Source organism: Rhinolophus sinicus, chromosome 14, assembly GCF_057876585.1.
Source record: "Rhinolophus sinicus isolate RSI-liver-muscle chromosome 14, RSI-T2T, whole genome shotgun sequence".
NCBI lineage: Eukaryota > Metazoa > Chordata > Mammalia > Chiroptera > Rhinolophidae > Rhinolophus > Rhinolophus sinicus.
The window spans coordinates 541,958-568,235 of record NC_142514.1 but is presented as its reverse complement, the minus strand read 5'-3'; the positions used below and the strand labels follow the sequence as shown (position 1 = coordinate 568,235).

At 57.2% G+C, this 26,278-nt stretch overlaps 1 protein-coding gene across 1 annotated transcript; it reads right to left on the bottom strand.

Moving 5' to 3' along the window:
* Positions 1 to 21: 21 nt before the first annotated feature.
* Positions 22 to 21,910, bottom strand: LOC109434821 (ATPase family AAA domain-containing protein 3). Its single transcript, XM_019712124.3, has 16 exons — positions 20,857 to 21,910; positions 17,271 to 17,347; positions 16,908 to 17,009; positions 16,537 to 16,596; positions 15,838 to 15,907; positions 15,547 to 15,712; positions 15,262 to 15,331; positions 12,314 to 12,469; positions 11,621 to 11,677; positions 11,338 to 11,463; positions 10,992 to 11,116; positions 10,496 to 10,547; positions 10,064 to 10,134; positions 8,953 to 9,120; positions 7,631 to 7,739; positions 22 to 837 (listed from the first exon to the last, which is right to left on the bottom strand). The coding sequence occupies exons 1-16, from the start codon at positions 21,056 to 21,058 to the stop codon at positions 673 to 675; spliced, it is 1,776 nt and encodes a 591-aa protein (XP_019567683.3). The 5' UTR covers positions 21,059 to 21,910; the 3' UTR covers positions 22 to 672.
* Between the last annotated feature and the right edge of the window lie 4,368 nt (positions 21,911 to 26,278).

The following is a 26,278-nucleotide window of genomic DNA, read 5'->3' as shown; positions in this document are numbered from 1 at the left end:
AGGAGATAAGACACTCCGAGGTATGGTGTCAGTTTTTATTACATTCTGGACAAAACGATTCCAACTCCAACTGAGGGAGAGCTGCAGTCCCGCAGCACAGGATGACCCTGGCCAGCAGGTCGGGGGTCTCCAGTCTCAAGTGCAGCCTCCCACCAGGTGCCTGACAGCAATCACAGATGTGTGCAGGGTGCCTCTCTCTCCCTCCTGCAGTGGTGGGCAGCTCTGACCAGCTGCACGGGGCCTGCTCTGCTCACCCCTCATTGGGTTCTGGGCCCAGGTGGCACTGGGCAGTCACCCCCTGACCAGTGCTGGTCAGAGCTGCAGCAGCCAGCCATCGGGGCTGGTGCAGCTTGGCCGCTGCCCCTGGGCCTGGCTTGGAGACACGTCTCCTAGGAGAGTTCTAGGGGTAGCCCCAGCCTGACCCTCCCCAGCCAAAACCACAGCCTGGAGTGGTTGGGTTCCCACCACAAAGACGCCACAGGTGCAGCTGGTCCTAAGCAGAGGTCTTTAATGCTGCCCCGGCCCTAAGCAGGGGCAGTAAAAGCTGCGGGGGGGAGGGGGGCAGCTGCCCAGCACCCTACTGGCCACTGGGAGACGTGGGCACCTCGCTGTTTCCTCTGGGCAACGCCAGCAGGCCAGTGTGCCCAGGGTCCCCAGGTATCAAGGCCCAGCTCACTCAGTCCGTGCACTCAGAAGTGGGGGCCGGCCACCATCTGGCGTGGTCCCCTCAGCCTTCAGCCATTGCATCTTCTGTCGGTGCTGCTGGATGGCGTCCTGGACCCGGGCATCCATCATGGCCTCGGTGAGGACCCCATCCTCAGATGCATAGGCCATGGCCTAGCAGGGAAAGACAGCACTGAGGCAGGGCACCCAGAGGGGCTACCTGGCCAGGGTCTCCCACCCTCAGGCTTTCAGAGCCCACCAGGTACCAGGAACCACGGCCCTGCAGGCCAGGCCCAGGGACTAGACAGCCTGGCGGGCCCACCCTCACAGCTGCTTCCCCCCACCCACAGCCTGGCTCAGGGAGATGCCCTCCAGAATCCAAGTGCCTCCTGTGGGGCAAGGGCAGGTGGGGGCAAAGCTGGAGATGCTGAGTCCAAGGTGGGGTGGCTGGCCAACACCCTCCCCCTGGGCCTGCATGCAGCCTCAGGAGGGGCCTGGCCTCCCAGCAAAACACACATGCCTACTGCTGTTGGCACAAGCCTTGCCTCCCTGTGCACACAAGTGTGCACACACACGTATGCTCACAGGCCATCTGCAGCCCAGAGCTGCCACCAGCTGCCTTCTCACTTCACTGAGTTTCACTGACCTTATAAAATCAGAAAGCCCCAGGCTAGCGCTCAGGAAGGAGCCCAGCCCCCACCGCAGACCCAGAGGGCCACTGCTTCTCAGACAGCAGAGCTGCCCTTAGGGGCAGGGCACAGATGACAGCCACCTTGGTCATGGGGAAGACTCACTGACACGGAGGGGAGGGCAGGGCCCCTAGGCAGAGCGCCCCAGGAACCCCCAGCAATTCTGATGCGGTCAGAGTGGCCCCACCAGTCCAAACTGCCCCCAACCACGGAGCAGCCATCGTCCACCAGGATGTGCCTCTCACAGGATGCCCACTGTCTGCAAACAGTCCTTCCAGAACCGTGAGCTGCTAAGAGCGGGGCACCTCTGCACTCCCAGCCCAGAACTTGGCCGGACGCCTGGATGAGGCACCCAAGTTTTGTTAAGCAGGCCCAGGTGTGGCCCACAGCACCTCGGCTGCCAGGCAGGACACCTCTGGGTGACCCCACCCAGATGCCCCAGTACCCCACCTGCTTCTTGTCACTCAGCCCTCTGTTCTGTGAGGACAGCATGCAGTGCCCACCGAGCAGGGGGTTTGAGCCAGACCAGCTGTACATCTCCACTATCTGAGCGGCCACAGCACATGTGGCATCGTGAGCAAGTTCCTATCATCTGAGATGACCAGTTGTTTTGCTCACACAGGCAGCCCTGTCCTCACTCAGTGCCTGGCCAAGGCAACGCACCCTCCTGCAAATAGCACAGGGGCCCTAAAAAGCAGTGGAGGGGGTAGGAGTCCCTAAGGGGGACGGTCCACCCCTGGGGCTCACACGGGTCAGGGTCTGAAAACGGCAGCAGCAACCCTGGCATGAAGGGGCAGACAGAGTGCAGCTGCTCCTCCCAGAATCGCAGAGCATGAGTGGACATGTCCCCCCAAGGGACTGGACCCCCATTGAGAAAGGGCTGGATTCAGTGATGTGCTTTCAAATAAACAAGGGAAAGGGGAAAGCAGTGACCATACCAGAGAGAGAGGCCGCGGGCACCACCTTAGCCACGCCGTGCAGGTGAACTTCTGAGATGCCATGTGGACATCAGGTGCTCCCGACGTGATGTGACCGGAAGACCTCACCTCTGGGGTCTCCTCCCCCAAACCCACAATCCCAGTCTAATCATGAGAATATCAGACAAACCTGATGAGGGGCATTCTACATATAACACCTGGCCAGCAGTTCTCAAAACTGCCAGGGACATCTGAGGGACTGTCACAGCTCCGAGGAGCCGGAGGTGATATGAGGGGCCCAGGAAGATCAAGTCTGAGGAGGACTGGACAGTGACGTGGCACACGTGCTTCGTGCTGACACAGTCACCACACACTGGGGGTGACAGGTGCATGGAAACCCTCTGCACTATCCTTGCAACTTTTCTGTGAACCTGGAATTATTCAAAACTAAAACAGTACACTAAAGAAAAAGAAAAAGGCATGCCCTGCACTTAATGGCTTCACTGGGGTATTAATTCTACCAAATGCTGAAGGAAGAACTAGTATCAGTCCTTCTCCAAGTCTCCCAGACAACTGAGGAGGAGGAAACACCTCCTAACTTGTTCTCTAGGAGGCCAGCATAACCCTGACACCAAAGCCAGACAAAGACACCGCAAAGAAAGTCAACTACAGACCAACACTCCTGATGAACACACATGTAAAAATCTTCAACAAAATGCCAGCAACCCAAATGCAGAGCACATTGAAAGGGTTCCATTGTGTGACGAGGTGGGATTTATCCCAGGGTTTAACAGGAAAATCATCAACAAGATGTGCCACACACTGAAGAATGAAGGGCAAGAGCCTTTGTATCACGTCAATTGATGCTGAAAAAGCATTTGGCAAAATCCAACACCCTTTCTTGATGACAACGCTCAATCATCTAGGAATAGAGGGTATTTCCTCAACATGTTTAAGGCCACACATGGAAGACCCACAACAAACATGTCAACGGTGAAAGACTGAACGCTTTTCCTCTAAGATCAGGAACAAGACAAGCATACCTGCTCTCACCATGTCTGTTCAACACAGCACTGGAAATTCTAGCCAGAGCAATTAGGCAAGAAAAAGAAATAAAAAAGCAATCCAGATTGGAAAGGAAGAATAAAATTATCTGTTTTATAGGTGATACAATCTTACATGTAGGAAACCTAAAGATTCCAAAAAAAAACTTAAAAGTAATAAATTTGGGGCTGGCCCAGTGGTTCCGGTGTTTGGAGCGTTGTGCTCCTAACGCCGACCTCGCCGGTTCGATTCCCACATGGGCCAGTGAGCTGTGCCTTCTACAGCTAAAATTGTGAACAACGGCTCTCCCTGGAGCTGGGCAGCCACGAGCTGCCAAAGGTTGGCGTGAGCTGCCACAAGCTGCTGTGTGTGTGCTGCCACGGGCTACCGTGTGTTGCCAACAGTGGCCAGTGGCCAGCATGAGTGGCCGGCAGCCGGCGAGAGCTGCCATGAGCCGCTGTGAGCAGACAACCAACAACTGGCAACCGACTGCCTCATCCAGGGGGAGCGCAAGGCTCATAACACCAGCATGGATCAGAGAGCTGTGTCCTACACAACTAGACTGAGAAACAACGGCTTGAACCGGAGTGCGGGCGGGGAGGCAGAAGAAAGGGGGGAAAATGTGTTTTTTAAAAAAAGTAATAAATTCAGCAAAGTTGCCGGATATAAAATCAACACAAAAGAAACCCATTTGTGTTTCTATACAATGCCAATGATCAATCTGGAAAGGAAATTAAGAAAACAATTCCATTTACAGTAACATCCAAAAGAATAAAATACTTAGGAATTAACTAAGGAGGTGAAAGACGACACTGAAAACTACAAAATCTTGCTGAAAGAAATGAAGACATCAAAGCATAGAAAGATCTCTCTGTTCATGCACTGGAAAATTTAATATTGTTAAAATATCAATCCTACACAAAGGAATCTATAGATTCAACATAATCCCTATCAAAATCCAATGATTTTTTTTGCAGAAATAGAAAAACCCACCATAAAAATCTATATGGAATCTCAAGGGACCCCAAACAGCCAAAGCAATCTTAAATAAGAACAAAGCTGGAGTCATCACACTTCCTGATTTAAAAACTTACTACAAAGCTACAGTGATCAAATCAGTGTGGTCCTGGCATAAAGACAGGCATACAGAGCAGTGGAACAGAACGGAGAGCACCGAAATAAACCCTCATGTCTATGGTCCAATGATTTCCAACAAGCATGCTAAGGCCATTCGATGGGGAAAGCAGTCTTTTCAACATATGGTGCTGGGACAATTGGACAGCCACACGCAAAAGAATGAAGTGGGACCCTCCCCCAACACCACATACAAAAATTAACTCACATGCATTAAAGACCTAAACATATAACCTCAAACTATAACAATCTCTGAAGAAACCATGGGAGAAAAGCTTGCAGACATTGGATGTAACAATCATATCTTGGCTGTGACACTTAAAAGCACAGGTGACAAAAGAAAAAAAAAGGATGAACTGGATTTTATTGAAATTAAAAACTTTTATGCATAAAAGAATACTATCAACAGAGTAAAAAAGGCAACCCACGGAACGGGAGAAAGTATTTGCAATTCACATGTCTGAGAAAAGGTTAACATCCAGAATATATAAAGAACGCCTACAATTCAACAACAAAAAACCCAATTCAAAAATGGGTAAAGGACTTGAACTGACAATTCAAGAAGAAATGGCAAAGAGAGATGACTAATAAGCACGCGAAAAGATGCTCGACACCACTAACCAGAGAAATGCGATTCAGATCACACCCGTCACCCAAGTAGAAAATAACGTGTTGGCGAGGACGAGGGAAGTGGGGACCGGTGCACGGCGGGCGGGAGGGTAAAACGGTGCCACCGCTGGGGACAACGGTGTGGAGGTCCCCAAAACTTAAACAGAATGGCCACGGGACCCAGCAACCCCACTCTGTGTGTCCCCAAAGTTGTCAACACAGGGTCTGGAACAGGTCCATGTACACCCACATCCTCAGTGGTGTCACTCAGTCGCCGAGAGGTGGGCCACCCAGGCATCCATGGATGGATGGACGGATGACGGACGGACAAGCAAACCGTGTCCATCCACACAGAGGGAGAGTATTCGGCCGTAAGAAGGAAGATTCTGACACAGGCCACAGCGAGGATGGACCCTGAGGACACTGTGCTGAGATAAGCCAGTCACAGAAGGACAAGTACCACCTGACTCCATTTATACAAGGCCCCTGGCGGGGTCCAACCCCCAGAGACAGAAGATGGGACGTGGTGCCAGGGCCTGGGGGAGGGCTGGGGAGTGAGTGTCTAACAGGAACAGCGGTTCAGCTTGTGAAGATGGAAAGTTCTGGAGATGGTGGTGGTGACGGCTGCACGGGGTGAGTGTGCTGAATGTCTGAGCTATGCACTTGGCAATGGTTACAACGTGAGCAGTAAATCCCTAGGTGACTCAGGGTGATAAGAGGCGTGAACTTTGTTGACAAAACCAGTGTGCTGGGGGCAAGGCTGCAGTGGGGTCCGTGCCACACCACCCAGGTGGGCTTCAGAGAAGTGTACAAGTGCCCCTGGGCGACCCGCCTGCAGGGAGGGCTGGGCGGGGGGGGGGGGCAACCCCACCACCCAGTGCCACACGCCTGCAGCCAGACACACGGAGGACCACATCCCTCAGAGGTGCTGGGCCTCACACAGCACTTAGTTCCTCCTCCCTGCCCTCTGCTGTCCTCTTATGCGCGGTAGGACTAACAGCCTCGGGCCCCGGTGACGGCACAGCTCCCGGGTGCACCTGGTGTGAGGACCAGACCCCAGAGCACTCCTCAGACTCTGCGTTCATTCACTGCCTCATGCTGGTGTGGGGTCATACTCCCCAGCTCTCCACCCGCCAGGCACACGTGGCCTGTCACCTGGCTTGGCCACGAGGTGCGAAGAGAAGGGAGGTGTGTGGGTCTTGGTGCAAACACTGAGAGCCAGGGCAAGCTGAGTGTCTGTGTCCCCCCAGGTCCACATGTCCGAGCCCTGACCCCCAGTGTGGCAGCATTGGAAGTATTAGTGTGAGATGAGGTCATGGGGGTGGGGCCCTGATCCTACAGGACAAGAAGCAACACCAGAGCTCTCTGTCTCTGCTGTGGGGACGTGAGAAGGTGGCCGTCGAAAAGCCAGAGGAGAGCCCTCCCTCATCAGAACCTCACCATGCTGGCACCCTGGCCCAGTGCTTCCAGCCTCCAGAACCACGAAGTAAATGTCTGTTTAAGGCCCCTGGGCTGTAGCATTTGGTTATGGTGGCCCTGTCCTCCCCTTTGTTGGTGGTGGGAGCAGAGCTGCTAGCTGACCCACGTGGAGGTGGGCTTGCAATCGGGTCTGTTTTTTCCAGCAGCAGAGCCCAGGTCATTCTAATACATCTGACTAATACATCGCCCGTGTACCTGGTAGATGTGTACTTAGTTAATAAAACACATTCATTTCAAGCATTTCTAAACTCATGGTGGCTGGGCTGTCACAAAGCTTGAGAAGACACAAGTGCAGGCGCTGTGGGGACAGCAATGCGAGCGGGAAGCAGCGGTCTGGCTGCAGACATGAGCCACTCAGCACTCTCCACCCAGCAGCAACCAAGGAGCAAATGCCTCCTGGATGGGCCAGTGGGTTCCCCTGCCCTGGGCACCCATGGAGCTGCTGCTGGGAAGAAAACTTGGGTGTCGGGGAATGATGACAGCCCCTCTGTCCTGTGTGCCCTGAGCCACTCCATGGGGATGAAGTCAAATCTCATGGTCGAGCCTGCCCTGGAGACCAGTGAACCTACCCTGAAGGCTAGAACACACTGGCTTTCCCTCAGCACACGCTCCGCGCCAGTGGCCTGCACCTAGAGAGGGGATGCCTGACACCTACCAGGTCAGAGTCACTTCCTGGTTCCTCATTCCACCTGCCCTCTGATGAGCCCACAGACAGCTCATGGGACACATCCGACCCAGGCTGTGTCCCCCTGGCACCCCCAGCACCAAATACCCTGGGCCCAGCTGGAACAAAGCCGCTGAGCACAGGCCCACAGAACCTTGATGCCCACATGACATGAGGCTCCTTTCCAGAAGACCCTGTCTGACTTGGACAATAAGGAGGCGGCCCCCGACAGCCCCCCCCATGCTCCCCACCGTGAGGGCGGAGGCAGGTGGTGCAGCTGGAAAGTCCAGCAGTGCGCCTCTCATCTGGGCACAGAAAATCCTTCAACACAAGCACCCTGGGGAAGGCAGAGGCAGCATGGCCGCCTTCAAATAACTGAGGGTCTCGCACTGGTGCAGCTCACACCCGCAGGGCACATGTCCCCAACTCACCTGCCACGCCACAGCAAGCTGGGAGATCTCCCGGCCCGACATGCCCTCTGTCAGGTGTGCGATCTCTGAACACTTCTTCCCGTAATCAAACTGGGCCAGCTTCAAGCGCCTAGCAGGAAGGAGTTGCCAAGTGACACCCAGGGCAAGAATAGAGCCCTGTGAGGGCCCCATAGCCCCCCACGGAGGGAGGGCTGGGACGTTCTGTCAGGGGAGATGCCTGTGCAGGAAACCCCAGGCGGGGCCTGTGCCAACCCCACAACGGGCACATCTGCCCATGCCACCCTTCCTTCCTTCCTGGAGCCCAGGGCCGGGGTCCAGGCAGGGCTGAGGAAAGGACGGCAGAGTGTGGTGCGTTGCAGGGGCAGCTGCGGCGCCGGTCAGGACGTGCGAGAATGGAGGGGCCTCCATGCCCACCCCGGGGACACGACCAAGGTCCCTCTCATTCCCAAACGGCACGGCAGCTAAAAGCCATCAGGGATGAGCTACCGAGTCAGCAAGTGGAAACTCCAAGGGAGGAAAGCCAATGCCGCGACTGGGAGACGCGTGTGTGTGGGTCCCTTCCCGGGCAGGCTGGGCTACAGCCTGGCCAGGGTGGGCCCCTAGGGGCTGGGGGGGCTGGAGCCAACTGGGGGCGGAGGGGAAGGAGCCCAGATAATGGCGCTCGAGGCAGGCAGCGCAGCACAGCGAGGCAGGCAGAGTACGTCCGGAATGGAAAGCGCTCTCGCTGCCGCCCACAGGATTCAGGTCAGCCCTGCTGAGACTCGGCCCCCAGACATGGTTAAAATAGCCCAGACTTTGCTGATCGGGAACACTCCAGACAGCGTGGATGGCGCCACCCCACCTGGTGGGCTTTGCAGAACAGGGGCCTTGCTGTGTGCTGGCACGGCTGCAGGCTCCGGATGCAGGGCACAGCAGTGGACAGTGGTCTCAGGGAAGCACAGCAGGGTCCCAACTGGCCATCATGGCCCCAACTACCCAGGCCTGACTGTGGCCTGGGCTCTGTTTCCTTAGGGGACCCAAGTGATTAAGGACAGAGACGCTTGTAGTGCATGACACTGGGCTGGCAACTCAAAACTTGGCAGAGCTGGACGGGGAATGGAGGCCAAGCAGGTGGGCAGCACAGGGGGCAGCAGGATGGGAAGCAGGGCCTCCAGTGACGAAGCCACACATAACCCCACCCTAAGCCCACGGAAGCCACAGGTTAGGACGAGGGAACAGCACCCAGAGTGGAGCTGGCGGGGCTGAGACACCTGGGGAGGTGGCACTGGGAGGGCCCCAGTGTGACAGGGCGGGAGCAGCGCTGGGCTGCCCAGGACACTTACTGCTTTCCTTCTGTGGCTGGTTTAAGAACATACTTGTCAAAATACATTCTCACCAGGCGCTCCCGCTCCTCCTGCCGTGGCAGCTCGAAGCTGACCATCTCATCTATGCGGTCGTTGATAGCCCAGTCAAACTGCTCGGGCTGGTTGCTGGCCAGGACCAGCATGAACCTGCAGCAACAGAGCCCATGGGAGCTGAGAGGCTGCGGAGCCAGGAGCCCACTGCCCGCTGCCCTGGCCCTCTTAAACCCACACAGGGGAGCTTTCTAGCAGATTCTACTTGGCAGCTTTCTAACTCAGAAAACCCCAGGAAGACCCAGCTTTGCCCTCTGCTGCTCGCCCTCCATCCAGCAGTTATGTTCTTGCCCGACTTCACGCTTCTCTAACCACAGACCCGGCCTGATGGGGTGGCTGGATACGCCTCAGTGTGCCCAGGGGGAATAGGGATCCCAGGGTCTGAGACAGACCTCTGTCCCTCCCGGACTAGGAGCCGGGGTTGCAGAGCCTCGGGTTCAGCTGAGCAGACATGCCAACTCAGCAGGAACACAAACACAGCTCCCTGGGGATCTCTGGTTGCAGCAGCCACAGCAGGTGAGGGCGACATGTCTGACATAGCAGCTACACAGCTGACCAGCAGGGCAGGGTGCCCGCTAGGTGACCAGTGGCAGGGGACTAGAGGGGCCTCGCCAATGCAGAAGAGTGGGACTGGGAAGGGGCCAGCCCATGTCCAGGGCAGCTGGAGATGCCAGGGACAGTGACCTGTGGACAGGACTGCTGCCCAGCTCTGCCTGAGACCCTGGCCTGTCTTCTCAGTGACCCCCACGAGCACCGTACTATGCTGGACTGGCCGTTCCCATCACACGGGTGGAGGACACAGCACGGCCCAGGGCGGGGACACTGTCTAGCCACCACAGGCACATGGGTCAGGTATGCAAGCTCAGGCAGTGGCTTGGTTTCCCTCTGTGGGAGGCTGTGAGGACCCCACACAACTCCCTGGGGATCTCTGGTTGCAGCAGCCACAGCACGTGAGGGTGACATGTCTGGCATGGCAGCCACACAGCTGACCAGCAGGGCGGATGAAGGAAAGTGCTTGGAGCCGGTGGGCAGCCCTCACTTGCTGCTGTGCTGGCCTGTCCGGTGCAGGAACGCGTTCAGGGTGGCCCTGAGGTCCTCGCTTATCTTCTCCTGCACAGAGAAGGTTCTGGCGTCAGGCTGAGGTACCAGCCTGAGCAGCAGGGCTCTAAGCAGCCCAGTGCACGCCCAGGATGGCAGGGCCTCCACTCCGCCCAGGAGCTCAGCAGCATCTTCAGGGATCTAAACTTGATGGCCGGAATTTAACTTCAAGAATATTCTAAAAACTATCACAGGTATAACCTGTGCAGTTCAAACAAAATGGAGAAAAGCTGCAAAATGAGGAGCAGGGTTGGGCGGTCTTCAGCCACCGCCCTCCCAGAAAGCACACACGTTGCCTGGATGCCCTGATGGCCCAAGTACCACACACACCGCCCAGGCCCACCCACCAGACAAAGGCTTCTGGAATACTCACGGTCGCTCGCTTCCTGAGGAAGGCGTCCGCTTCATCCACGAAGAGAAGGAGGCTGTGAAGGAGAGGGGCTGCCTAATTGGGACGCACTCAGGAGTTCAGGAACCCCAACCACATGCTGCCCTCCACAGTCTTTGGGACCCCAGACCTCAACCTCAGTGGGCATGCCAAGTGCCAACATCAGGCAGGAGAAAGGACGAGAGCACGCAGAACACCCGAACGTGGCACTAAGTTAAACACACGCCCGCTGCATCCGGGTGACTCCTGTGACCAGCGCAGGCACCGGCGGAAGGAAACCGCACTGGGTGAATTTCTCTCAGACCCCTCCCCGTCCCGGTGCTGCCAGAGGCAGGCAGAGGCGGCTCCGGCCTCACACACGAACACTAGGACAGTCTGCAGCGAAGTCACCAACCCTCTTCCCAGCAGGAGCCAGATGGCCGCCAGGAACCAGGCCTTGGGAGTGCGCACCAGGGTCCTGTCTGGGGAGGTGCCCGCTCACCCGCGCCGGCTGGTGTTGGCCCAGTCGAAGACCTTGTGCACGGCGGTCACACCGTCCCGCCCCATGGGGGCCACGTCCCCACCGGTCATGATGGCGTAATCCATGCCTGAGTGCAGCGCGAGTTTCTGGGGAGGAGGCGGGACGTGGGCCAAGGGGAGGGGCGGGGCAAAGCGTGGATGGGGCGGGACGAAGCAAGGGCGGGGCAAAGTGTGGGCGGGGCAAAGCGAGGGCAGGGCAGGGCGAAGGGAGGGCGGGGTGGGCAGGGGAGCATAGTCTCCTCCCTTTGAAGCCTGCAAGGGGCACCGTCAGTAAGAGCTGCGCAGCGGCATCGCCGCCCGCCTCTCACCTTGGCAAACAGCGTCTTGCCGGTCCCAGGCGGCCCGTACATCAGGACATTCCTGTACAGGCTGCGGTTCTTCTTGGTGTTCCTCGTCGCTATGGCGATGTCCCGCACACGTGCCTCCAGGCTGGGCTGGGGGGGGGACACAAAACGGTGTGGGTGCTGCTCTGTTGCTGAGTCTGTCCCTCCTGAGTGGCACAGCCAGCCCAAGAGGCAGCTCATCCCAGGCCGGGCTCAGAAGGGGACGCCTGCCCACACCCCCACCCCAACCGTGGGCAGCACCACTTACGCTGAGGACCACGCCCTCCAGGGCGTCCTGAGGCTTACTGAGCAGCCGCCTGCTGACCTGTGGGAGAACGGATGTCGGGGTTATCGCGGCCCACAGTGCAGCCACCTAGCAATGGGTCACGGGGCTCACCCCCCAGGACACATGTGACTCGCCCCGCTTTAGAAGGCTGGCAGATGAGGCCATCTGTGCTGTTGGGCTGGGTGACATCCAGGTTCTTTTTAACCTTTCTTTTTTCAATCACCCACAATGCACGAGCGACCAATAAGAGATCCAGCTGCAGCCCGTGGGAACACACAGCATGTGGTTGATGCTGAGCGGGAAGCCCGGCCCCCTGGGCAGCAGCTTACACCATTACTTCCAGCAACTTCTCTTACAGGACAGTGGCACATGGGAGTCCCAGTAGTTTGTAAATACCCCAAAGTTGACCCAGGGGGCTGGTCAGACCAACAGACCTAGAGGTGACTGGGAGGACTGGTGTGAGGCCCCCAGTGCTGACGCAAACAGAACCCTAGTGGCAGCGTCAAGGAAGAAAACGCCAAAAGCAAATCTAAGATGCAGGAGGAAGTGGACAGTGTTTAGGCAAAAAAGGAGGAAAGGATGACACGTGTTCACAGTCCGGCTGAAACGCCAGAAAGAACAGTGGGACAGCTCCAGTGAGGACCAGTCCCTCGCCACAGCCAGGCCCACAGTTACCTGCAGGGGGTGCCGCAGAGCCTCCAGCACCGTGAAACGAGAGGTCTCCCTCACCAGGGATGGCTTTCCCAGCCTGGCCTCAATGTACCGCCCCGCGACAGATGTGGCGTTCTTGGCAGAATAGACCCCGACAGCCAGAAGTGTCAGCCCGGCCACCTGGAGCAGGGAGGCAGAAAGATGAGTGACACCCTCTCCTGCCGCGTAATTCAGCTGCTGACACCGGGCCCTCACCACCTCCATCCAGCAGGTCACACAGGACAATCACCAAACCCAAGCCCCACACCCACACAACTGCAGAAGACAAGATACCCAAAAGCTGACCCCAACCACCTTTCTCAGAAAGCTACTAACAGGACCAGGGAGGTTCCAGCTGACCCCCAGGCCGAAGGGGGGCAAACCCAACACCAGGGTGGGAGCTCGGGCACCTGACCGGGCGTTGCATGCAATGAGAGGCTTCCAGAACCTATACCAACACTGTAGAACTAAAAACTATTCCCACAGCGAAAGGCTGACTCCTAGGCCACATGAACCAGTTTTAGATGACACAGCGAGATGAGGGGCTCCGATTCCAGCGACCTTCACATGTCGTCCAGCTTTCTCCACAACTACCCCTCCGTGAGTCTATCCAGCTCAGAAGGTAAACACTCAAGTCACAGACAGCTTATCACTGGGAAAGACAGCCAAGGGCACTTTCCCCACTGAACCCCTCGTGTCACCCAGCAGAGAGCTGTCAGCAGGCCGGCCAGGACTGACCACCAGCCCATGCTGCCAAAGATGAATGTTAAGAGACTCAGCCACCTGACAACGCACAAACGTTGTCTGGATTCTCGTGTGAACAAGCTGCCAATGTTAGGCCCACTAGTGGACTGTGAAAAGCTGGCACTTGGAGCCAACTCTGCATGTCTGGCAAAGCTCCAGGGCTGTAGCCTCGGGTTTTTTACAGGTTTTTTAACCTCTTTAAACCCCTCCCTTTGTGTTCTGTGATGCTCACGATGGCTGGCAGGGTCTGACGTAAGCTGGTGAGCAAGTCCCTGTGGGGACAGAGTCCCAGAGAGCAGTTTCCAGACTCTTGGCCTCACATGGAAAGATCCTGGCTCTGGTAGTAGATGGCTATCAGCTGTAACTGGCTGGCCATGAGCTGTTACCAGTTAGCCATTAGCCACTAATATAACTGCCGTGGCTACGCTAGCAACAGGGATTACAGTTAGCAAGGGGGGTGGGTTGGCGAGAAGCGGATGGCAGGTGGTGGATCGTGTGGCTCCTGCTTCCTATGTCTCCAACCAGCTGCCAGGGAGAATATAGAGGTATGAACCCCCCATCTATAGCTCCATTGGTGTTCCTTTTTGGCCTCACCATATCCTTCGTTCATATGTGGGGAATGGGAGCTGAGACCCTGCATGACAGACCCCAAGGTTCTAACCAAGAGTCAATGCTTCCCTCTGCAGCTTTCAACTTTCAGCCTCAACACTGCGGGCTGAGGCCACCTCGGGCTGTACGCAGCGGCTCTGAGGGGTGGCCAGGCGGCACACAGCGTGGGCCACAACCTCCACTAAAGAAAGTCAGTTTATTCCAGGAAAACAAGGTTAGCCAAAACCAATAACTCCTTAAAAAAAGCTAATTGGTCAGCATGCCGATTGGCTCTGATTTCATCACGTGACAGCTCTGCATGGTAACACTGACAGGTAAACACTTACAGACTCCTCCTCAGGACAGTCCCCAGGACGCTGTGTCCCGGGCGACACCCACAGCACGACCTGAGCACCTCCTGTGGGCCAGGGAGGGGCACCGAGGACACAGAGCCAAACCTCCAGCCCTGCAAACAGGCCCTGATGCTGGGTCTCCGTCTCACGTGAAACCCACTCTGAGCAAGGGCCCCCGGGGCAGGGGGGGCAGAACAGGGCCAACTTAGAGGAGGCTGCAGCCCTGGCAGCTTGATGCGTGAAGCAGGGAACAGGAGGAAACGGAAGGAGGTGGCCGGGCGTAGAGCTGACACCCACCTCCAGGCAGCCCTACTCAGAAGCCAGAGGGCCCGCCGAGTTCACAGGGGCTGGCCCGGCTGCAGGCTGGACTCCCCAGGAACCTGGACCCACTTTCAGCAGGGCCCCCACTACCGACTAGGCACTCTACGGGTGGGGTCCCCGGCGCTTTACTCACAACAGTTGGAGCAGAGTGTGATAGGAGCCTGTGTTCTCCCACGTCACTGGCCCGAGCTGGTGAATCCAGCGGCCATTTAAAGAACCACTAGTCTGACCAGCTGTCAGTTCCCCCGACCGGAGCCCTGGTCCTCCCAGAACAGTCCGGGTCCTGCTTTCCTTGAGGCGTGGCCTGGCCTCACCCCCGCCCCTCATGTCCCCGGAGTCCAGAGCCAAACACTTGTGGAAGGGGCTCCAGGAAGGCAGATGTACTGGGACGCCCGGCTCCTTCTCAGAGAGCGGTCACTGTCGGAGTCCGTTAGGGCATCATCCCCTCAGCCTGGCAGCACCTGGCAGAGCCCACACGCAGGCAGCAGCTGGAGAGCTTTTCAGAAGCTACTTCCAGCGATGCCCCTCTGCCCCACAGCACAGGCCCGGAGCCCTGAGAACTCGGTCGGCCGACCTCCGCCTCCCAATGGACAGGGGGAGCCCCCACTGAAGCTTGGTGTGAGGGGCCCCCGGCACATCCCAACCCCCTGGTCTCAGCCGGGTCCCACTGCTGCAGCTGCCGGGCAGGTTCCCACTTGCACTTTCCAAAGGGTGACAGAAAGCAAAGCTCTAGCTCCTCTCGTGTCCCTGAGGCCCTTTCCCGGCGCTGCGGGTCTACACTGAGTTGCTCTGAGCAGCCAGACCCAGGGGCGCCATCACATCCAGTGTGCACAGGTGAGGGGCCCGAGCAGAAGCAGCTGCCGCCCTGCCTGCAAACACACTCCGCCCAGGACAGACTGCTCGGGAAGACGTGGCAGTGGTGCTTACCGTGGCTGTCACTTTGTCCCAGTCTGTCACAAAGGCACGGAATCCTTCACCAAACAGGGTGCCAGCCGTCCTGCAGGGAAAGCAGCAACATGACCAGGAGGGAACCGGGCCTGTGTACGTGACTAGAGAAAAGGACAAGAGCTCCGACAGGCCAGCCCCGCAGGTCAGCATCTGAGGGACCTGCCAGGAGGCAGCCTCCCCATAGAGTGCCACCGGTGCGAAGGGGCCGCAGGACATCACTCCACCAAGGGCTCTGCCGGAGGCCCGATGGGGCCGTGGCCTCACCGGATGGACTCCAGGATGGTCTGGCGGTGCTCGGCGGCCTTCAGGCGGATCTGCTCGCGGATGATGTCCGCATTCTCGCGCTCGGCCTTGGCGCGAGCCCGGGCCTCCGCCTCCGCCCGCAGCATCTCGTTCTTGTGCCGCAGCTCCATCTCCCGCTCCACCGTGGCTGCCCCGGGAAGGCAGGGAGCACGGGCTCAGCCGGGGACTGCGGAGTCCACAGCAGGTCCCCCCAACCCGCTCGACCCACCAGCCTCTCTGGGCCGACTCAGGACACGGCCCCAACACCCCTACCTCGCCTCATGGCCTCCTGCTTCTGCACAGACTCCTCCTGCTTCCGTAAATTCTCCTCGTTGAGAAGTTGCTGAGCAGAAGCCCCAAGAGAAAGGGAGAGCTCTCAAAATTAGGAAACAGTCAACACTGACCTGAGAGTTCGGCTGCTCTGTCTGTGGGACGTGTCCCCCACCCCAGGGACCTTCTTGGTGACAGGCAACCCGGGGCCTGCACGCTGCATAGCTCGAGGCAGGCAGGTCTGACCACAGCAGGGACATGTGCACAGAGGATACAACATACCAAGGGCTGGGGTCAGGAGCCCCGCCCCACCCAGCGCAGCTCAGCCCATAAAAGACTCTGGTCTTTACTTGACAGTTTAGTTTAAAAAGCTACAAGCACACGGCAGGTGAAACATTTGAAGCCCCATGAATGAACCTGTCACAGCCATGTCCCACGCAGGTCCCACCTGGGAGAACCCTAAGTGCAGTCGCAGCCCGCCTCTGCCTGAGGCCACACAGCAAGGCATGGCAGAGCCTGCAGGTGTGTGTGCCCATGGGCACGTACGGGCGTCCTGGGAAGGCTCCCCCAGGCCCAGCACTTACCATTGGCAGACAGCCCATGGGTCCACACCCCTGGTCTCTGGCCCACCACCTGCCCGGAAGGCCCGTGCTCTCAGGGAGGACGAGACAGTGCCCCTCGTGTGCAGGCATGTGAGCTCACCTGCTGCTTCAGCTGGTCCTCGTAACGCTGCCGGGCCAGCTTGTCCTGGTACTGGGCCCTCTGGGGAGGGACAAAGCAGTGGGATACAGCTCAGCGGAAGCTGCTAGATGGGCCCGAGACCAGCCGGATCCAGACTCCACAGGGCGCTGGGGCCTTGGAAAAGCCGCCCACCCTACCTGCTGGGTCAGCCAGCACACAAGCGGACACACGGGCTCCCGTCACACGCAGCACAGAGGGATCTGTGGGCCTCACATGTATGCGGAAGGCCACCCCAGGGCCGCGACAGGTCCCCAGGTCAGACCCAGCCTGCATGAGGTACCCCAGGACCCCCATCCTGGTCACCCCAGAGCCTGCGCGGCCCTGTCGCTTACGGCCTGGTGCTGCCGTGTCTCCTCACTCAGGGTCTTCCTGCGCTCCTCAGCCTGCACGCGGATCTGCTCGCTCTTCAGCTGCTCCACAGCGGCCTCATATTCCTGCAGGACACAGCTGCTGAACCCCAGGCCCCCGAGGCTGCCCACTCGGGACGTCTAGCTCGAGTCTTGCTGCCCCAACAGCCTCTGCTGCGTCCCACATGCGCTGTGGGGGCGGACATGCGTGTGCGGCGCCTGGGCCCAGCGCCTGCCTCTCACCACCCCATTCCCCTCCTCACCACCAGCCAGAAGGCAAATCCAGGTGGCGCCCAGCGCACACGGGCACCTCCCATCCCTGTCCCCGTCCCCGGGCCCGGCACTCACCTTGAGCTTGGACTGCTGTTCTAGCTGCAGCGTCTGCTCCTGCATCTGTGCCAGGCTCAGGGCCTCCTTGGCGTGTCCTGCGGGAAGCACGGGCGTTAGGACCCAGGTACCCGGTTAGTGTGCACGCATGCCGAGGGGCTGCCAGGGAGCCCACAGCTCCCCACCCTCCAAGCACACGTGCCCACCCTCGTTCCTGCTCAGACCTCCCTCCAAAGGCCAATGTCCCCTTCTCATCACCAATGTCTGCTCATCCCCGACAGAAAGGCCACCATGCGAGGGCTCATCATCCCCCAGGGGACCATCACATTCCGAGGGCTCCATTGGAAAGGCTGTCCCTTGCCCGTTGAGGTCAATGTGGCAGTCCTTTCCCAATTAAACAGAAGGCAAGCCCATGGCTAGGGTCCTGTTTCTCATGGTGCACACATTTCTCTCAAGCCTCTGACATGTTATTGACTGGTATCGAGCACAGGCAGGCAAGAAGGGGAGAAGTAAACGAGAATTAAACCCCAAATGAGCCCAAGTGCGCAGGGTGACGGCTCTTCAGACCACACCTTCCACAGGTGTTTTGTCATTGGTGGAATTCCTATCTGTCCATATGTGGGTGTCTGGAAAAAACACTAACTTCCCATAGCCTCCAAGCTCAAAAAGCCTAAGCATCAGGTCCCTCAAATAGTTCTATGAAGACTGTCATTCTGTGAACAATACAGCCGACCCGCGAACATGCTGGGTCTGAACTGTGCGGGTCCACTTGTACGTGGATTTTTTTCAATAAATATACAGTTGGTGCTCGGTATTGTTGGGTTTCGCATCCACAGACTCCACCAGTCTGGAGACGGTTTTCCATCGGCGCATGGGAAGAGCAGACTTCCGTTACACGCAGATTAGCAACTGCGTGGAGTGGGCACGCAAACTCCCGCGGTGCTCAAAGGTGAGCTGTACTTCACTGTCAGTCTGACTTGCAGGAGGAAGACGGGGAGGCTTTGAATCCAGCTCCTGATGCTGTCCTTCCTACTTCGCTCCCTCACATGTCCCTCCGTCTACCCCACGATCTCTTACTTTCTAAAGCCTTCAAGGGAAGCCGCAAACCCCGGTACCCATCACCCCTGCGGCACACACGTAGCAAGAGCATAACATGTTCACAGTTCTGTTTTTCTTTGGAGTTCAACTGCCACCGTATGCACACCCCACACATTAGATGGACGTGGTGGAAGGCCTGGTTGGATGGTCCGCTGGGGCGTGCACTGGGCATGAACAAAGCTGGGCAAGGACCTCCCAGAACCCCACTGCCAGACCGGAGACTTAGATTACGTCAGGACCCCTCTGGACAGAGGTGGCACGAGTGAACCAGGGTCCCAGCCCGCTGCACTGGTGAGCGTGGGAACCCACGAAGCCATGCCCCTTTAACTGACCCTGACTACAAGGAGCAAACAGTGCAATGGATAGAACGTGGGGGTCACAGGCCAACCAGGCTGGGACTAAACCCAGACGCCCGGTTTGCTCACCATGCTACCTGCGGCAAGCCAGGTTAGTCTCACCTGACAACGGAACAATTCGAGTCCCCCCCCCCCCCCCCCCGCCCCACTGATTCTCAGAGGAGTGAGATGAGAGGAAGCAGGTGAATCGCCCAGCACAGGGCCTGGTCCTGGGTACCCCACTGACCACAGGCTATGATTGTCAACACTGACAATAGCAGTTTGTCACCCCGGAATCATTCTGCACCAGGAGACACGTGGGCCACCCCAGCAAGGTGCCGTTAGGCGCCTGCTCTCATGGCGCATGCAGGCAGGCAGACTGCAGCACCCAGCAGCTCAAGGCCACACGTGCTGCTCTGGCCTCCCAGGGCAGGAGGCCTGGGGAACAAGGGGACAGTGGGCAGGCCCGAGGGACAGAGCAGGTGGTCCTGCTGGGAGAAGCAGTGGAGGTGGCTCCGGCTGGAGAGCAGTGAGAACCAGTAAGAGCTGCAAGGCCGAGCACAATGGGTACTGCTGCCTGAGAACTGGCGCGTCTGCAAGGGACGGGGTCAAGGGCGGCTTTTGGCAGAGGGGCATCAGGCACCCTGGGAAGGGCAGCCTAGAACAGGAAGGGGTGGCCGACAAATGCAAAACGCCTCCCGCCGGGCAGCAGTGAGGCCTGGAAGCACAGCAGGGACAGAAATGGAGTCCACATCTGGGACAGTCACCGGATGTGGAGACTGATGGGGGACCTAACTTCAAGAGGTGGCACCTGAGGCCTATGCAGGAGGCTCCTTGGTGGGGAAGTGAGGGCTCGGCCATGGGAGAGCAGAGGCCCAGGCCCTGGGGACCCAGAGACTGGAGCAGGGGACTCAAGAGCAATTCAGAGGAATGGGCAGACAAAAGGAGGGGAGGCCCCACAGCCTGGCCCTCAGACATGCCCAAGGCTGTTCACACAGGGCTGAATAACTGCATAGTGTCGGGGCAGCCGACACTCAGGATTCAGCTGCTAAAAGCAGGGAAACTTACAAGGAGCTGAGGCAGAAAGGTGTCCCGCAATTAAGCCTTTAACAAGAAATCAGGTCACATGTCAACAGTCTGTCACCATCTGAGGTGCTCTGAAGCCCAGCCATTGTTTCTCAACCCAATCTGATGATTAAAATTGCCTAGAAAACTTAATACACCCACTCTGGGGTGAGGGGGGGTTCCTGCTGGGCCTAAGAGGCTCTCCTGGGCCCAGACCCAAATATCCAGAAGTGTTGAAAGTCCCTCTGGGCGTCTGAGGCAGGCAGGCCCAGAGACCTCTGCCCAGGAAGTTCATGTGGCCCCTGGGGCAGGGAAGGCTGCTTACAAGCCTTCTCTACAGGGTCTCCTTTGAAAACAGGGCACCTCGGCTTAAACAAAAGTTTGAGAGCCACTGTATTCTTTCAATCAATGTTTATTCAACATTTTCTACATTCCAGGCTCTTAAACACTTGGACTACATCTCGAGACAAACTGTTAAAGCCACAGGAGACACGGAAGTTGGGAGGAAAGATGTGGGCTTAGTGAAGATCCAGTTGCTGCGGACGCCTTGTGGGCCCTGGGTCAGGACAGTCATCAGGGTGGTCTGACCTGCTGCTTTACAGACCTCACCTACCTGAAAGCTAGTACTTTCCAAAAATAAACGCAAGCCTCCTACATTCTCCCTAAAACCGTAACCCTCAAGCACGCTTCCCTTCTTAAGTGGCAAATTTCTAGCCTTGGACGGTCCACGTGGCGTCGGCAGGAGAGGGAAGAAGCTCCCGCACTCGGCAGTAACTGAAGTCCGGGGTCCAGCCCCAGAACCTGCTACCTGTCACCTCTGAGAGTCCCCTCTGCACGCGTCTCCTCACTTGAAAGACGTGCGGCATCTGGGAAGGTACCAAGGGTGATGGGATCCCGAACCTGCCCAAGCGAAAGGTGGTTTGGACAGGTTCACTCCTGGAGGCCAGTTTTGTCACATGACAAGTGGCCACTTGCCACGCGATTGCTCAGACGACTAAGAGGCTAACTGCCCCCAAGTGACGACTTGCCGGGGCGCTCGATGGACTGGCTCTCGGTGGAGGAGCCCCGGCCCGGGCCCTGCCCGCCCTCGCCCACGCCGCCGCACTCACGCGAGTGCTCCAGCTCGCGCGCCGCCTTGGCCGCGCGCTCCAGGCCCGTCGGGTCGAAGTTGCTCCATTTGTCCTTGGGCGCCGGCCGGTCTCCCGCGCCGCGGTCCCCACCGCCCTCGGCCCCAGGCTGCGCGGGCGGCAGGGACAGCGGCGGCTCCGCGCCATCACCTTTGGGGCCTCTGATGCCGAAGAGCCACGACATGGCCCGCGAGCGCCAAGTGCCGCCGGAGCCACCTGGACCCGAAGGCGAGCTGACCCGCGCGGCTCAAAGAAGCCTCCACGCGCTGCAAGCCGGCCGTCAGAGCCACCGCGCAGGCGCGACACACGCCCCTTCCTGCCGGGCGACGGAAGCGCGTAAGGGCCTCGTACCGCGCGCGGCCCTTGGATTGGTAGCGAGGACCAGACGTCATCGGCTTCGGGGCCGCGATTGCCCGAGCTGGTTCTACAGACGGGCCGCCGGGGGGCGGGGCGAAGCGCCTGGTTACGGGGGCGAGTGAGGGACAAAGTTGATGGAGCCTGCGCGCCCTGGGATAGATCCGTTCGGTGTAGCAACCGCTCGTCCCGTTGCTATGGGCGCCCGCAGATTTCCTGACTTGGCGTCTCCCGGGAGGCAGGTGCCGCGGGAGCCCAGCGGGCTGTTGATGCGCGGTCCGGACAGAGGGAGAGGATGAGAGAGGTTGAGCCCGCGGGGCGTGGTTGACCCGGGGCGTGGGCGGCCCCTCCGACTCCTGCGCGCGGACCTGCGCCGGGTGGCCACCTGGCCTGGCGCAGCGCCGGCGGGGGCCGCGGGGACGGAGCTTGAGCGGGACCGGCCACCCGCGGGCTGGCTCCGGACGAGCTGGGCGCTGGAGCGTGTGGCTGCATTCGGGGGCGCTCAGTGCCAGCGTACACAGTCTTCGCTCCGTAAGATGATAGAAGGGTAGAAGCGCGGTCGCAGGCCAGGCTCCCGCTACCGTCATTGGATGAAGGGCGGGGCTGGAGAACAGGCCCTCCTCGCTTGCCCCGGCAAACCACAGTGGTCCGTGGATGTGTGAGCCTTTGTGTCACCCAGAAGCGGCTAGCCGAGGGGCGGGCACAGCTCTCCCGCCCCGGAAGTATGGAAAGGCGGAGCAGCCCCGCAGAGGGCGCCCGAGCTGCAGGAGAGTTTAGGGCCGAGGGCTCCGGGCTTCTGGTCACCGACGGGTGAGCACTTCTTGGGAATTTCCAAAGACCCAGTGCCTGCTTCAGGGACAAAGGGCAGGCTGCACCCTCCTGGGACAGAAGCTGGCGTTGCTCTAGGACCCGCTGTGCCCAAAGTTAGTAAAGTTCAGTTGGGGGTCAACACCCAAGTTGCCCCTCCCTTGTTTCCTTATGGAGTCAGTTCAGTTCCTGGAATTATATGGAGAGTTTCTCCACTACACGAAAACAGTTTTAAGCCTGAATAAAAATAGGCGGAAAAAATTCGAAGAAAAGAAATACTGTGATTTCCCCCCCTCCCCCCAAATGAAGACAAAGAACCAAATGACTTTTCCAGCCAGATGCCCCTCAGCGGCCATCATCGAGGTGTCGATGTAAGAAACGTCCAAACCTGTAGAGGATTTTTACGAGTTTATCTGAACCAAACCGACCACGACAATTTCCGGAAAGCAAAATCTCAAGGGCTTGAGATGCTCTGGAGAACCTCAGTTTTGCTGATTGTTTTATACATTAGAATCAAAGGAGGAGATGTAAGGAGGGTTGCATGGAATCCATTGGTGGTAGATTATGGGGGCGGGAGAAAGCAAAGCTGGGAAACCTCTGGGAGTGGATAAAAAGTAAAACAGAGAAATACACATTTCTTTTATGTTGGTAGGTGTTTGAAAATTAATAGTTGGATAATTAACAACGTTTACAGCACAAGAGATGGTATGCGGGGGAACAAGCTAACGAGGGGGTTCTGTGGTCTCCTGGTGCGAGGTTGTGCTCTGAGGGATCTGGAAAAGGCGATTACTCTTGACTTTTCGGAGGTATTATCTTAGATGCAAAGAGACAATGGATGGGCTCACGGAAGGTAAAGACTGACCTTTGTCAAGGAAGCTACAGGCCTAGCCTTTCATGTTCAGACCATCTTATGTGGTTACTTACAGTCTCTGAGTTTGGAGGGCCCACCAATGCAGTCCTCCTCTGAGCTTGTCAGGTTTAGCATGTGGCTCCTTTTTCATCCACAAAGGTTCTCATGGACTAGCTGCCAACCATTCCCCCCACAGCAGCCCTGGCAGTGCATGGCTGGATGAAGAAGCGGAAATGGGTAAAAGATGTGAAGCTTGTCTACCCGCAGCTCAGCCACAGGCCCCTCTCTCGCTCTATCTGCAGGCTGGCATGGAGCAAGCTTGCGTACTTTTATATAAAAAGGAAAATCTTTGAGAATATAGCCCTGCATTTAAAAAGTCAGTTTCAAAGAAATCACATCAGTTTCACTTAACTTGGTTTAATTTCAAAACCAAAGTGTTGTGATAACTGTCTGGTACCAGGTGGGTATTGGACTTATCAGGGTGATCACTTCGTAAGTTATATATGTAACCATTGTGTACACCTGAAACTAATATAACATTGTGTGTCAACTGTAATTTTTTTAATTTAGAAAACAAAATGTTGATTGCTGTCCTCAGATTTTAGGTAATTGCACTCCCTCCCTTTGACAGAGGGACTCCCTCCAGTTTCCCTCACTTTCCCATTTCCGATGGACCTTGCAAAATGTCCAATCCACTTGTGTTTGTCACTTAAAAACTTAGACAGACTGCTGACTGGGGAGGACAGACACACCTTTCCTAAACACTAAGTTAATAAAAGGGATTATGAGGATGCTTTCTTCCTGACAAAGTCACACTTGATCAACAAATGTGGGTTTCACCTCTGCTTGGGCTGAGCTATTTTGCTGACGGGATTCCCCCAACACCCCCTCCCCACAGCACAGCTTTCTTCTCTGAGGGAGGTCTCCAGCTTGGAGACCCGGAGGAGAGACTGCAGAGGTTAAACTTGCAGGTGGGCAGCTTGGCCTCCAGCCTGACCTTGAGCCCAGGGCGTGGGGACAGCTGCCCCTGGGAGCCCAGGCCAGTAGGAGCAGAGTAGGCCCCACCAGGCCGAGTGCAGAGCCCTGGCAGCAGGCAGAGTTTCTGAGGACCCAGCACCTGGCCTGACCTCTGGGGAGCTAGCTGCACAGCACAGCAGAGCTGTGGCTTTCCACGCAGCCCATGGCCCCCTATGACCCAGCCAGACTTCCCAGCTGCCCAGCCTGCCTGGAGTCTCCCATGGATGGCGCCTGTGCAGGGCCTATCTGCTTGAACTTGGAGCTCCTCACAGGATGGGCAAGAGGCCGCATGTGCCCGCCCCTCCCCACATCACCCTTCAGTCAAGCTCTCCTAGGATGGCAGGTCCTCTGGGAATAAGCGGCCAGCCCTCTCCCCCTCACCAGCCTGCAGACCCCTCTCACTCCTATTCTTTCTCGCCAGCTTCCAAAAGGACCTGTTGGTTCTGGTCTCATATGCAGTTGCCCCAGCCCACATGCACCCCTGCCCTCCCCCACAGGGCAGGCCCTGGCCCAACCTAAAGAAAAGCTGCCCAGCCCCACCCTACTGGCCTTGAGCCCCCAGGGTGGAGCCCTGGGCTGCTGGTCCCCACCCTGCCCACCAAAGCAGGGCCCCCAGCCCACCTTGCCTGCGCCCCCTGGACCCTGTGGTTCTCACCAGCATCCAGTGAGACGTGCTGCACGCCCATGGAGCAGACGCAGCACAGTGACGTAGCCAGGCTCGGATGGGGCTTCTGTTTCTGGTGCTATTCCTACCCACGCAGGTTTATTCCCATCCAATGCCTGCTGTAACCCTAGCCCATCCCACAGTCCACCTATTGCCACCAAGGAAAGTGGTGGTGCTCTGCAGTCAACAGCCAGCCTCTTGGTGATCTCGTTCCTTCTGCATTTCTGTTAAGACTCAGGCCCCGGAACGTCTATGCCTCCCCATCTTCCAAACCCGATCCAGACAGCATCTAGATGTTTTTCCCAGTGTGACAGGGAAAAAATAGGTCTTCATCGAATCTGGGTTCCACACCTTATTTTATTGACACAGAAGATGTGGAGGGTCCCAAATTTGATGGGGCTGAAGAGCACGTGCAGGGTTTGACTAGGCAGTGAGACCCTCAATGGATTATACCGGTGTTAACGAAATCTGTTGAAGCTTCATGGATGACAGGAAGTGCAATACAGACAACATTAGCCACAAGATGGTTTCCTTAAGTGTGGCTTAAGAAGGGTGGACATAAAAGTCGACCTTGGAAACCAGTAGACTTGACCTTCGCTAGAGCTAAAGGGTGGGATTTGGAGCAAACGCAGTTTTCCCTTGGGTCACTGAGGCTGAGGCCAGTCGCAGGTCTGCCAACAGCTTCTGTTTCGTTTACATGCACATTAGAAGGGCCCCCAGAACTGACTGAATGCTGATAAGCTCCAAACTGCACCTACAGTTTTACACTGAGAAGCCATCACTATTCCCTTGGGGAACTGAAGTCTTTCCTGGAGCTTTCTTGACTTTATATATGGTCACTGACATGTGCCAGAACCATGAGGGATGGGAAAGGACCCCAAGTCCAAGCACAGCTGTCGTTTGCTTACAAAGTATCAGCTATTTCTATGCAGCTGCGCACCCGATTCCTTAGCTCAGCTAACTGGGAGGAGGAGCAGCACGCTGACCTCAACTCATTGCAAAATGCCTTTTCTGCCTGCATATGTTGAATACTTCTTACAGTTTAAAAAATGATGTTTTGAAGGTGGAATGGACAAATCTTAAGATTGAAAAGGCAACTATGTGAAGGAGCCAAACTAAATCAGGTGCCTGGGAGGTGAAGACTGGAGGCGAATGGGCATTAGATTCCTGGGAGGTGAAGACTGGAGGCGAATGGGCATTAGATTTTCTGTACATACGTTTTGAAAAAGCTCTGTGAGTCAGAATAGCCACGTTTTGGACAGCATCAGTCAATATTTTTAGATAAAGCCTGGTCCTAAACCTAAAGTGGGCTTGATTCTGCGAAGTAAATCTTTTCACAGCTGCCTCGATGCACAGAAACCTTTGTAAAATTAGAAACGCCCTAAGTCGCGTGTTTGCACAGTCACACACTGATGCTCAGTGTCTCGATCACTGAAGTCCTTTGTTCTGTATTTCCGAACCTACACGGTTCACACCCAACAGACCTGAGGCTGCTGTGAGAATGACACTGCCTTCTGTTTCTTAGTGAATGCTGGACGTCGATTGTGGGTTGTGTATCGTGTTTGTGTATCTGTGCTTTGATTCACAGTGACTTCTCATGCTATGGAACTGATATGCATTGAACACAAACTAAATAAAAAGAAATGGCTGGCGGGGGCGGGAAGCAGAGCTCCCAGCTTTCCCCAAGCCCCTGCAGGTCCTCCCCTCGGGCG